This window comes from Crocodylus porosus, unplaced genomic scaffold, assembly GCF_001723895.1.
Source record: "Crocodylus porosus isolate Cpor-Errol unplaced genomic scaffold, CroPor_comp1, whole genome shotgun sequence".
Classification (NCBI taxonomy): domain Eukaryota; kingdom Metazoa; phylum Chordata; order Crocodylia; family Crocodylidae; genus Crocodylus; species Crocodylus porosus.
The window spans coordinates 44,785,535-44,800,041 of record NW_017728947.1 but is presented as its reverse complement, the minus strand read 5'-3'; the positions used below and the strand labels follow the sequence as shown (position 1 = coordinate 44,800,041).

Below are 14,507 nucleotides of genomic sequence, written 5' to 3'. Positions count from 1 at the left end.
CCTGCCCTTTGGGCAGGGGGCTGGACTCGATGATCTCCCGAGGTCCCTTCCAGCCCTAATGTCTATGAAATCTATGAAATCTATGAAATTCAACACTGGGCTTCTTACTTCTCTTTAATTAGCCTGAGAGATCCACGCTATCTTATTGCAGTGCTGCATTTTGTGGAAGTGTTAAAGTGGAGCACAGGGGTCTTCTTGCCATAAGGATTGTCAGTAGTTAGGTAGAAGATGAATATATTTAGAAGTTTTAATAAGCAAGTGACCCCCCTGGACGTGAACTTTATGCACACTATTTATAATGCTTAACTCCACTGAATTTTGTGCTCAGTGGGCATTTATACACATATATTTGTCTGCTCCAACGTGCCAGAAATACAGTGTGTCGGAGCAGACTTGATTAATCGAGTCTGCAGAGCATGTGAACTGACACGCCTGGTGCTGTATCACATGCATTTGTATAAACAGCACAATGTGAGCTAAGAAAGTGGTAACGTTGCACTTTGAAACTAAAATACTTTTGATGTGTTTTGGTTCAAAAGCACACTGCTGCCATTTTCTCAGTGCTGAGGTGCATTTCACCCGTTACACAAATACACTCAATGCAGCACTGGCTGCTTTTAAAAGTGCCTGGCGTTGCATCACATGTGTATGTATGTGCATGTACTCACTGTTTTCTGCAGGAAGGGCAGTAGGTGCCATACACTCACTAGAGTAAATTCTGAGCAACTGGAAAAACTTTAATGCATGATCAGAGCTCTAGTTTGCTTCCCCAAGTATGCACAAAAATATTGGTTGAATTTGTCAACTTACATTTTTTTCCAGGTGGCTGTATCTTGGAAAATCCTGGCTTAAATGTTCCCAATGTGGATCACCATCTCTATCTTAAAACCCAATTTGGCACACCAGCTTTCAGGACCTTTTACATAATCATATTAATTTTACAGCAATAAGAGGAGATGCCCTTAAACGGAGAGGATTTTCAGAGAAGGATGAAGTGACTCATTCATCTCATTACAATGTTTTCACCTGAATGAGAACATGCCATGATGATGAATACAGACTAAATTAATAGATCCAAACGTTCAAACCTCTCCTCTTCATTCCCCTTGCTCACTCCCAGTGTTCAAGAACCTGCAATATACATTCAGCATGCCTCCTCTCAACCCTTTAAGTCTACTGTTCGCATCATGTGTTTGTTGCATGTTTTCAGCATGCCTTTTACATCGCCCCACACAGACAATCAAAATTTTCCTAAAAAGCAGTTCATAGGGGTTCAGGGAGAAAGGTTCAGAGGAGCAACATAGGAAGGAGTTTCTTTCACCCAGGGCCCCTCTACACATGCATGTAAAGGCGCAATGGGTAAGGACCTGCTGAAATCACAGTGAAAGAGCGATGCATGGCAGCTCCTTTAACCTTGCAGTTTCCCCTCCCTGCCCCACTTTTGATTGGCGATTGGTGGAGAGGCCCTGCTGCCTGCTCCTGATTGGAAGTGAAAACTACAGTTTTAAATATGGCACATTTTTGCCTCCTGCAGCTGATTGGCTGAGGGGCCCAAGTAGTCCTGCTGCTTGCTGCTGATTGGCTGCAAGGCAAAAACTGTGCCATATTTAAAACTGTAGTTGCTTAAAACATGCTATAAAGTTATTTCACATTTTTTGTGGAATTACTTTGTAGCTTATTGATTGGTTTATCACACCATTAATTGGTTGACTATGTTGCTGGGTCATAACTTACCTGGTTGATCATGCCTTAAGTGTAACGTGTAGAGGGGGCCCCAGACATCAGCACATGTAGAAAAGACAAGAAGGTGCTCAGACTCATCCCTAAACAGCAGCCTACTTACCCAGGTCTCAACTTCCACATGAATGACAGCACATGTGGGCAGAGTTGCTTAGCCTCCTTCACAGGGAGAAAATCCTTCAAAGTCTAGTTTATACCGGAGACGTCCAGAGGAACAGTTTGAATTTTCTGCTGTACTTAGATTTCATTTCCCCCTTAATCCCCACCCCACAAAGCCATTTAAAAGAAGGAGATTGTAGCAAGATGCTTTTTTTTAAATTTGATCCCAGATATCTCCCAAGGATTTGATTTGAACTACACTGAGCACAGTACAGACAAAAAGGTAGAACAAGTTAATGAAGAGAAGGTACTTAGAGCATTTCAGCTGTTCTACAGTAATTATCCACAATAAGTGAAAGCTAAATTACAATAAATTCTCTCTCTTTCATTTAATTTAGCCCCATTTCACTGAGTTTCTTAGGGTTAGCTTTCACTTATCATGGGGTAAGAGTGGGCACGAAAGCACTTATCACGAAACAGCTAACTACAATAAGTTCTTGCCACCTTTTAACTCGTCCTTTGTTTGCCCATGTGTAGTCAAAGCCTCCTGTCACTAAAAAGGGGGAAACACAGTAGGTTAGCCAGCTGAGGAAAGGGCTGCACACAGCAGACCTAAGCTGAAATGTGTAAGAGCAAGCTGCCCATTAGAGCCAAAGAGAAATATGTGTGCAGCCTAGTGAATCAGCTGACTAGGCAGAACTCCAGGAGCAGAAGCCAATGCCTGGGGAAAATGGAAGAGGACTGGTTCCTTGCAGGGAGCTGAGCTCTCCAGAGACAGTGGCTGCATAAGAATCCCCTGGAAGGCATTGAAGCGCTCAGAAGGCAGAAAGATGTGAGCCCCAGTGGATGAGGGCTACTCAAATGTTTGTTCACCCAGAGTAGGGAAGTTTTTTGTTAAAGTGGAAGGTTGCCCCCCCTCTTTTTTATCACTGGAGGACTGGGTAGGGCTATAAGGGGTAAAGAGAAGCCACAATGGGGTGCCTGAGAGGCACACCAAAATTTAGGCCACAAGGAAGGTGCATAAAGGGCACATCAGAGTTTAGACCCTTGCCAAGAGCACAGCACAAGACCTAGGTGGCCTGAGGCCAGGAGGGCCAAAGTCCAAGCCTGAGCGGGGCAACAGAGGCAGCCTAAAGCCAGGACAGCTAGTATTGAAGCCTGAGAGGGACCAAGACTGGACCGAGGAGGCTGAGAGCCTGAGAAAGTCAAGACCAGGGCCAGAGGGGGCTCCAAGCCTGAGAGTGGCACAAACAGGGGCAGAGGGCCAAAGCCAAAAAAGGGGTGAGACTGGGGCTGGAACCCAGAATCCAATGTCCAGTGCAGTGGCTTATGCTAAGAGGGGCACACGTAGAGCAAAGGAGCCAAAGCCAGGAAGGCCAAAGCCCCTACAAAGTTTTCAAAGCCCAAGAAGGACAACCATTGCTGGGCAACCTCTCTGAAGAGGTACTGTGTACCATCCAGAGGCACGCGCATGGCTGTAGGAATGGATGGAGATCATGCCCACAGCCCTTAAGGCACCCAGTGTCCTAGGGCACCAATAGGGCTGAAAGAGCCATGACAGATTGAACAAAGGCAGACTGATAGAAGACTGGATGCCCTCTGGGCCTCAAGGCAGCCTCCCAACCTTTTGTTTAGAACATCAAGGCATGGCATGAAAACAGTACAGAAGGGCACCCTGGGGAACTGGAGGAGGCAGGAGTCATACATCTACTAGAGGACAACACAGCGTCACTGGATGTGTGTCCTGCCCACTATGCCCTGGGTACTGCTCAAGTTCAATGTCTACTGCTTTTTGCCAAGAACCAACCAGCACCTCACCACTCAGTAGCTACTCTTAAACTATGGACACACATGATATACATTAGCATAACTTAGACACGTATTGTTTTATTCCTGATTTTTCCTTGGATGATTCAATACTGGATTTGCATATGTTATACCAGGGTAAGATGCTACGTTGCATGTTTCCTCCCAAGAGGCTGAAACCAGAGCCTGCTAAGAAGAGAAGAATGATATTGAAGCTAACCCACTATACCAGCAGAACAGAGACCTAAGAGAGCTGCAGAGAGTCTTTTTAGAGTCTTTCAGTTGAGATCCAAAGGTTTGGATGTTAGGTTTCTCTTAGCGAGGGTCTGAGGACGGAGCGTGACTGAGTCTGCAAACAAAAACCAATAAGACAACTAACATTTGGTTGGAACTACTGTGCCCGCAAGTGATAAAGCTCTGCAAATTGTTACATGTACCTGTTCTGGAAGCTACCTGGGGGAGGGGCAGAGCCCTCACATGTATGCTAGCTGGAGGAAGTCAGTAGCAGCTGTCCCAAGAAGCTTGTCTGCTACTTTCAATAAACTGTGTAATTGTTTCTGGACTCTGGCTCTGAATTATTGATCATGCGACCAAATAACATGTGTAGCAAGGTGACTAGGTTTCCTGGCTTCAATCAGTCCTTGAGCCCTTCAATCTGGTCCCGGTAACACAGTCTCTCTCTGGGCTCAAAACCACAGGCTGTAGTGCCTGGGTTCCCAGGGCTCAGCCAAAAGCAAAACAATCCAAATACATACGCCTTTAGCCCAGTCCCAACAATACCGCCTTCAAAACCCCAGGGTAGATCTACACCATGGGGTTCAGTTGCAAATATCAAAACAATCCAAAATCAACACGCCCAGCATGAGTTAGCTCTCACTCTGTACTCTTCCTTCAAGGGGTCTCCTCCTTCTCCATCTAAACATTTCCCCCTCTAGTTTCTGCAACTTGCTTCCTCTTCCTCTTCTTTTATTTCCAGTCAGCCAGTTATTTCCCCTCATTATTGCTAATTGCCTGCCAGCTGAGTCCCCTTCCACAGGCAGCTTGTTGCCAGCTGGCTAACTGACCCACACTGCCTGCCTGCAGCCTGTTACAACATGGTAGCAAGAGTGGGGAATAAAAAAGGTGAAAAAAAGAAATGGCACGTCTGGAATTCCAAGAGCAGTCACAGCTGTCCAACAATGGAGCACAAATTTGGAACAAGTTCAAGCAGAGCTTCAACATCCCTATATTGGCTGGTGGAACCATGGAGAACGAAGACCAAGTTAAAGTAATTATTTTTTTTAAACTAGCAAGGCAGAAAGATATCATTGAGTACAACTGTTTGCAAATGGCAGAAACAGAAAAGACTAACTACGAGACAATCCTGAAAACATTTGAAGTGTACTACAGGTCAAAACAAAATGAAACCTTCAAAAGGCTGAACTTTTATTTGACAAAACAAAGAGCATGAGACAACTGGGGAGTTTCTTACGGATCTTACGCTTTTGAGACTGTAACTCTGGAGAGTTAACATAGTCTCTTAGAAGAAACCTAACTGTACAGGAGTCAGTGATACTAAGCTTAGAAAAAAGCTGTTAGAAAATAGTGGACTCACTTTGGAGTAAGCAATTAGACTATGTCCGACTTTTGAAATGACATATGTTACATACGGGATTCCTAAAATAATGAAAACATATAATGGTCCTCAATTTAACTATTTTGAGTTTTAAAAGTTTGCATTGAAAAATGAGTTTCAACACAACACTCGTAGTCCCAAATACCCAAAATCAAATGGGCTGAAGGAAAATAAAGGGCACTTGTTAAGAAACTGTTTAAATAAAAAAAAAGCAAACAATTCAAACACTGATCAATAGTTGGCACACCTTAATTACAGGGCAACACTATGAAACCTTCACAGAAATCCCATTTAATAGGAAGATCAGAACCAGGTCGGCTAATTTAGTGAACAATAGGTCGGCTAATTTAGTGAACGATGACTTTGTTGACAAGGGATAAAATTAATTCTGAAACGTTCTAAGTGGTCTAAGGTTCAAGGGGTCTAAGGAGTTACCACCAAAGCAAACCACAGAAGTGGTAATAAACATGAACTTTTGAAGCAAAAAGACCCACCCCCCAACTATTTAAAGACTTTTCCCTGTATCCAAAAGGTAGAAGGAATGTTATGAACCCTGATACAAAGGAGGAAGTGGTATTTTCAGGCTCTGGTGTGCTTTTATTGATGCCTAAATAGAAGGCAAGGATGGGAATAGTATTGGGATATACATTAATGTATATTATCAAACCAAAACATAGAAGAAAAGATTATTTTTAACTTCTAGGTGACAATTATCACAGAGCACTTAAAGAAGTAGGTAAGAACGGAGGTATGGCTCCACGCCTGAAAATAGAGAAGTAAGCAACCTTTATAGAGTAGTGTAAAATGAATTACTTGAGATTGCTATATGTGGGAGAAAAGGAGTCTACTTTTATATCTAGTACATTATGGAGATGCATTTCCAATTGTCATGTACATAGTGCAATGAATAAATGACAACAATAATTTTATTTAAACAGTATTGTCCACAACCCTCACTTCCACAAAAATTCTTGGTGTGAGGGTCTGTGGCAAGACAATAAAATAATTTCTTAACTAAAAACAACTCATAATACATATAAAATTACTTATAGTGAAAGCCAACATAGAATGCCTACCCAATAACTGGATGTTTGAAACCAAGTTTCCTGGTTGCTTCTTCTATCTCTTTTTCTAGCCAAGGTTGCGGACGAATCAAATATTTGACAAATTGGGAGACCCACCATACTGCAGGATCCCCATGGGCACGAATTAGCCTATCAGCCAGGTCTTCTGGGACGGCCAATGGCAAATATGGTGGTCGTGGATGTAAGCTGTCAACAATGGGAAGTTCCACCACCTGAACATCCTTGTCATTAGCTTCACCTATAATAAAATACATAACAGGATGATCCCAATATTCCACTTCAATAGCAATTTAAATGTCAGCACTGGTACAAAACATTCCAGATGGGTCACCAGAATAGAAGTTTCTATTTGTTGATAATGGAGAGGCTGACTGAAACCCTTTTTTTAAAAACTATATTTAGAAGAATGGATTAAAATTGCACAATTTTTGTTGTCAAACCTATCTCAGCAGAATGAAACTAGCGAATTCTTGAGTGGGTAACTGCTTAAATATACCAGTTGTTCATTTTCACATATTACTATTGTGCATTTAATTCTACTTGGGCAGGTTTACAACTCATAATGAAATTGAGCTTTTCAAAATATATAAAAAAATATTATTTCACACACCAAGCAATGGATGATAGAAAATCATAACCATGTAATCCTTTTGGCATAGGCACAACTCGCAGTGTAGGTCACATTTTCTGGTACATCATTATTACATTTATATATATAGTAAAGCCCACAAAACCTAGACATGACCAGGGCTGTGCTGAGTTAGGTGCTCTACAAACATGCCCTGCGTATAAAAACTTACCATCTCAAGTAAGTGGCAAATCAAGGGTAGGAGAAAGTCAAATAATCGAACACAGTCTGCACGTGGTTTTGTATGCAAGTATGCACCTCCTTCTGTCTAATCAATGTTAACTACAACAGAACTGGTTTATACACACGTATTGGGTCCCAAACACAGATTAATATGCAAAGGCAAGAACAGGGATAGGGCATCATTTTTAGGACAAAACTCTAGTTATATTAAATACTCTTTAAAGCTAAATTAATAAAAAAATAAATTAAAATGATTGTCCATATAGTAAAATAGACAGCAACGATCTAACATTGGGTGAAAAAGCAATATCACTCCAAAGGAATGGTTGCTTCTTCTAAATCCTTTTCCAAAGGAATGATATACTTAAGAAGATTCAGAAATCCTTTTCTAGTCTGATCATCACCTTAATGAAGATGTCACTGTGTGCAGTGGTTGTCAGAGCAGCAGAGTCAGAGCTGCTAACTGGACCACTAGAGAAATAGTATATTCTCCAAGTTGCTCAAATATATTATTTTTTAAATTAAGCCATCAGAAACAAACCATCAGAAAAACATTCTTTTGGTACAATAAATAAATTATTTTATGGAAGTGTAAAAGTTAAAATGATCAGAGAATAACTGGCAAGCATCATGCAAGGTAACTGGTAAGCAAATTTAGCTAGTGTAAGTAAGAATAAGGAATCCCCGTCTTATTCCGTAAAAAGTGGCAATTAAAAATTCACTCAGTTATAACTGTCCTGTATGTAAAATTAATTTTGGTACTTTTGTGACAAAGCCCTAGCAACATAAAAAACATTTATTGCATGATTAAAAGGTAACCTACAAAAAAGTTTTCACTGATACTCTAGAGTTAACCAAGGCCAGTTTTAAGGTTCAGCAGTAACAATATGAGATACAGAACTTTAATTGGGAGATGGTGGTTAAAATGAGGGTTATGTTCAATTGTTTTAAAACAGTACTGGAACAAGCTATACAGAGTTGTAAATAATTATTATTCATGACTCCAATAGGTGCATCTAAATCTTTTTATGCTATCAGTTTCATTCTGTATAAATCCACATTTGTTCAAACAGGTTGAACAGATAATTAAAAACAGAACGATACAACACTTGTGATAATGAAAATACTTAACTATACAAGGAAGGTTTTGCTAGTTTAGAGATCGCTAAACTTCTAGTACTGTCCCTGGTTCTTCTAGTATGGCCATTAGAGTATAATCATAATTTTATTATTATAACCGAGATCATGCATGGACTTACAGTGGCATAACTAAGTTAGTAGAAAAATCAGATCTCTTTTAAATATAGACCAGGCCTTGAATCATCATATGGTAAGGCTTAAACTGGAACATTTTCAGCAAAGTAAAACCATCGCTCACCAATCTAATACAATTTTTGAACACATCTGTAAGGTAATGGAAAAAGGGGAAGTATTTGACATAATTTATTTAGATTTTCAAAAGCCTTTCACAATATCCTTCACAAGAGGCCGCTAAATAAGCTAAGCAGTCATAAGGTAAAAGGAAGAGATGCATCATGGATCAAAAAATGGCTAAGAGAGAGAAAACAAAGAATAGTTGGCAGTCTCTATCACGGGAAAACATAAATACCAGGGTGCCATAAAGTTTCACTTAGGCCAAAAACTTTTTAACATGTTTAATGCACTGGAAAAAAATGGTGAGCACTGCAGTGGCACAGTTTATAGCTGATGTAAAAAGTTAGCCAAGTCCAGAGAACACTGAAGAACTTCAGAAGGTTTCAGACTGAGCTGAAGAAGGCAGAACATGACAACAGATAAAATTATATGACAACATATACAAAGCAATGCACATTGGAGGAAATATAGTCAACCACCTTATTGTTTTGTAAATTTACTGTATCTACTCAGAAAATAAGGCATATCAGTGATAATCTCTACTCAATATGCAGTTGCAGAAAAAAAAAAGAGAAAAGTAAAATAAATGTTAGGATGCTTAAGAAACAGCATGGGGCATAAAATACGAAAAATAATATATATCAAGCAGGGGGCTACCCTCAATTTAATTACTGGTCACTCCCTCTTATAAAAGATATTGTAGTATTAAAGGAAGTTCAGAAATAAAGAAGGATTTGTATGAAGACAAATTTAAAAAAACCTAATAAATTTTCCTAGGAGAAAAAATTAAGAGTTCATCATATTACTTTAGAACAAGCGTCCCCTGCTGCCATTTTCAAGTGTGGGGTCACTGACACATGAAATGTGGTGGCACTTTAAGTAAAGCGGCTCTAATTAAAACACCTCCCCCCAACCCCTGGAGCACATGTAAAAGTGCCCAAAGGTATTATACCCTAAAGACTCCTATACATGTGCAGGGATGCTGCTCTGATGCACTCTAATTACTAAAGTGCATGGTAATTACTGCACTCCAGCAGAGTCCAGCGTCACATGTATCAGTGTCCCTGCACTGAAAAAATGGTGCAGGGGCACTTTAAAACTTGTTCAATGAGCTTTAGTTGTAAAGCACCCTGCTGCCTTTTTTCAGCGCAGGGACACTGATGCATATGACACTCCAGGCACTTTTAATTAGCGCAACTCTCAGAGCTGTGCTAATTAAAGGGCTCCCTTCCCACCCCCCAAAGCATGTCTATAAATGCCCTAAAAGACTAAGATAATAGCTACATTGTGTTCCCTTTAAAGAAACAGCGTTTTATCAAGCTAAGCTGAAGTTACTCATCAATGGCTTGATACTTTGATTGTCAACTGAACTTTAAAAGAATTTTTAAATGGTCAGAATACTTGATTCTGTAGAAAGGAAGAAAAATAGTTTCGATTACAGTGTTGAATGCAACAGAAGGAAGTTCAGTGTGAAGTGGTGACAATGCATTTGAGAGATCAATATTGAAGAGGCTTTGATAAATAACTTATGCATTGGAACTAGTAGTGCTGAAGCTTAGGGCAAAATCCAAAAAAAAAGAAAAAGGCGTATTAACTTTGAATGTAGATGGCAGATATACCACTCATGACTTATGAGGACGGAAAAAGTAAGCAAATAAGACAAATGTTGTCAGAAGATCCTGGAATGGAATACTTAAGATGTAATTTCCCATTTAGAGAGGACATCAACAAGTCAACATTAATTCAGTAAGGTACATAAACACATGCTTGATTTAGTGCATATGTAATCACACTGAACTGAGTGGGACTCCTCAGGTGCTTCAAAGACCTTGCAGGATCAGGACCTAAATGATTCCAAGTGGCTCTCCAGTTCCATATCATAGTTTCTCTTTCCACAGAACCAGAACCTGTCACTTGAATTTAAGTTATGAATGTAGTCTAATTTCCGTCTGAACGTCAGCTGGCTGGTCAAAATAGCAGAAAACAGGATTTTGAATTATACTGTTGGGAATATATATGACTGCACCCAAAGCAGAAAGAAATATAGGAACTGCCCCATTTTACTAGAGCACAGGGTCATATATTGCAGTTTTCTCTCTCTAATAACGGTTGTATTGTCCTGTTCCTTCTAAATTAGGTGTTCTCAATGCAATGATGGATCTTTTCATTATACAAGTAAATGTCTGATTCTTTTTGAATATTTGAATACTATTAACCTCTTGATATCAATTATTTTGTGACAATGAGTTCCGCAGACTAGTTATGCAAAAAAGGCTTCCTTTTTTATCAGTTTGAAAATTGATGACATTCAGTTTCGTTAACTGTCTTTTGTTCTTGTATTTTTAGAAAGAGTAATTAGGAGTTTCAGATTTACCTTCTTTGTATCACTGATTACTTTACACATCATATTCATGCCCTCTCTTAGAAAGTCACAATCTTTTCCTTTTTTCATATAAACTTTTTTTCTTAATTTTTTAATAATTCTAACCCCCCCCCCCAAATGACCAATATATTTACTAGGCTTTTTAAAAATAATGTCAGAAGAAGCAAACATGATTCTCCAGGTGAGACTTTCCCACTGATAACAGGTTTTTAATACTTTTGGTATTACTTTCTATACTATTTTTTATGCATCCTAATATTTCAATTTTCTAACTGCTACTTCACATTAAGTAGAGATCCTTAGTAATTTGGCCACAGTTAAGCTAAACAGACCTGCGAGAATAACTAAACTGGTGACCGGGAAAAAAAAAGAAACGAAGAAAAGAACCTACCTGTTTCATGTCAAGTGGAACAAAAATGTTGATTTCTTCAGCAAAACAACACAAAGAGAAATAGTTCAAATTGACTTAACTGTTTAAAGCTTTTAAATCATATTTTTATTATTAAACTTTGGCAATTTTCAAAATAAAATATTATACTTCAACATTTAAAAATAAAAAAATCCAAACAAAAAACCCAAAATAGATACCAAAAAGCAACAGATACCAAAAAGCAACACAAATCATTCAAACTGTTCCTTCCAATGTGCACTATGAATTTTCAATAGTTTCATCTGTGATTTTATTGCCTAGAAATCTAGCTGTATTGTGACTCTCTGAACTTTCTCAGTCTTGACTAACCTGAATAACTAATCTGAAATTTTTCTACCTCCATTCTTATCCCTTTCTACATCATTAAAAACACTGTTAAATAACTCATTATTAACCTTTTGGCATGAAGAAATCAACTAGTTATTCTAGTTTTTCCATTTCTGTCTCTCAGCAAGCTTCTAATCCACACAATAACTTTGACTCTAACCATAATAGCACTCAGTTTCTTTCTAAGTGACTGTCATGGCTTGGAGAGCCCAAGTAAATTGCATCAAACCCTTTCATTCATTATTTTGTTTATATTTTCAATCAATTGTAACAGATTAGCAAGGTATGGCTTTGCTTTGCAGATCACATTTTTCTTTTTGCTTTGCAAATCTCATTTTTCACTCCCTTTTATGTTGCAATAAACTATACCTTTTATAATGCTCTTTTTAAATGATTGTTTCATTTAATTTGCTTAGCACTGAAGTCATCACCTAGCTTTTCTGCAACACTCATCTTCCCTGCTTCTTTTACTGCATCCAAGATCAGGTTTTTTCTTTGCCATTCAACAAGAGCTGCCCTGCAGGGGTGGGGCTAAGACAGCTTGTGCAGCAGGGGAAGAGACCACATGGTGGTAACAGGGAGCACAAGAGAGGCCATGCATTGTGGCATGGGGGGAAGCAGACAGAAGATCATGAGTTTTAAATTCAGTAATGGATTCAAAGTCTCGTATTCAGATAAATATGGTATTTCCTGTTAACCTAGCACCTTTACTAATCTTATCACAGACTTTATTGTAATATATAGAGAGAGAATTTCCAAAAATCTGGCCATTGTTTATTCTCTATTACAGCCTTAGAGTTGAAAGATATCAGTTTAGCTCAGGTAACATCTTGATCGTTTGTCATTTAGCCATAGTAATTCACTTCTTCCCATCTGAACGTTGATAGAAAGCTCCGCCTGGGATAAGCATTTCCTTTGAATATGAACTGATTTGCAAAGCAAAATTTCATTTTTCTTTCACAGTAACAATCTCCACACAACTAGTTACGCTCTGTTAAGTCTGTTTATGCATTCTCTGTTTTCATAGGCACACCCTCCGAGTACCCCTGCTGGAAGTTTTGTTAAAATTATGCTGTGCTACCTTTGTTTTTCATAAGGACATGAATATTACATGAATCAGAACTTTGATTTAATTTCAATTTTTGTTGTTAGAAATATGACCAAAGTAAAATCTAATAAAACAGAACAGCTTCATCACTACGTGTCTTCCAATCATTGTGTCTGATGGAGCCTTCTTTGAGCTGAATGAGCTGCTGCCGCCTTCCATATAAATCTAATCACAGCCCTACTTAAGAAACAACCAGAAAGGCTATTACTACGTTTGAAGCCTTACTCCAGCTGAGTGAGGAAGTCTAAATTCAATCATATGAAACAGAGCAGAGTGTTAGGAATGTTGTTAAAAATTAGCATATCACACAGTGAGGAGTGCTGAATATCTCACAAGGCACTTTATGGTCTTGCTGACTACTGCACAGGTATTGCAAAGAAAATTGGCTCATGGTTCACTGATCTCAATAATATCCTGACACATTTTTGGAAGGCAGATGGAAAGAATGATTAGTGGAATTATGCAACATTCTTGTGAATTAAGCATGTTATAAATTATCAAATAGCTCAGAAGAAATAAAAATATATATTGTTCTCTTTTCCTTTCGCAACAGAACATGCCTCCAATTGTTTTTAATGCTTTTCAATTATCATTTTTATGAAGGCTCATCGCACTGACTTTGTTTTTAGGGCTGAGTTGTAAAACAGGCTTAAAATGGGATAGAAATTCCTTTTTACTTTATAAATGTGTAGCCAGTTCTTTGTTATTTCACATAGAGCTACTTTTCACCTTTTGAATTTTCAAAATAGATTATTTCGTTTTGCTTTTTAAATTTTTAACTGAAAGTCTTTGAAACTTGACTCTCATTGAACTCTGTCAATAGATGCTAGCTGGAAATACGCCCAAAGACATTATATAAGAAATGGTGCCTAATGAAAGGAAGCAGAGGGAAACTCTTCTGTTTATTTCTGGTTTTGTATTCTCTCAATGTATGGTTACTGTTGTTTATATGATTCTTCTTGCTTGTGTAATAAATCTTTTTTGCTGTCTTTTATACCCCTACTAATTGTTGGTTGTAACTGTGATTTCAAAGCAATTGACAAGGCTGGTCACTTCTATGGGTATGAGGACTTACAACATTTTATACAAACTGATAAGAGTATAATCCATAAAATGGCAACATTTTCTCAGCTAGAGTTACAAATCCTGGATTAACACAAGCAAAACTGAGGTTTACTGGATTTAGACATTAGGCCCAAGGCCAAATATTAGTTTGCTCTGAGTGGACAAGCAAGAAAATGGTGGAGAGTGGTGTGGAGCTGAATGGCATATTAAGGGTCTGATACCACTTTCAGTTTGTGACCATTACCATCAGTAGGGGTGTTTGGCAATGGCACTCTCTCAATTCAAGGATGAGCTCTATCACAGCTCATTTTGGTGACTTTTAAGAGTTCAATCCTTGAGCCACAGACCTGTTTGCAGAAGTTGCAGAACTTTCTGCAGGGCAGAGTAGGCCGTAAGGTAGGATTTTTCTCCTTTTCCTTCCTCTGCTCTCTTTTCTGCTTTGAGAAAAAGACACTTTACCACAAAATGGGATGCCTGTTGGTTGAGGATGCAGCACCATTGGAGTCAGTTGACAGCCAGCTCCTCTCAGCTCTTGATGTCTCCTTGAGGTATGCCTTCAATGTATCCTTGTAGTATTTCCTCTGTCCACTGTGAGATCTCAGCTGTTGCTAAACTGGGAGTAAAGCACTTGTTTTGGGAGTCAAGAATCAGGCATCCTCTCCAG

General features: G+C 38.9%; 1 protein-coding gene across 2 annotated transcripts in view; it reads right to left on the bottom strand.

Moving 5' to 3' along the window:
- The window catches only part of FUT8 (fucosyltransferase 8), a 214,343-nt gene that overhangs the window by 15,262 nt on the left and 184,574 nt on the right, over nt 1–14,507 (bottom strand). For both annotated transcript variants that reach the window (XM_019551725.1, XM_019551724.1), the window contains one exon: nt 6,337–6,583. In XM_019551725.1, coding sequence (XP_019407270.1) covers nt 6,337–6,583 — 247 coding nt within the window. The remainder of the gene's footprint in view (nt 1–6,336; nt 6,584–14,507) is intronic.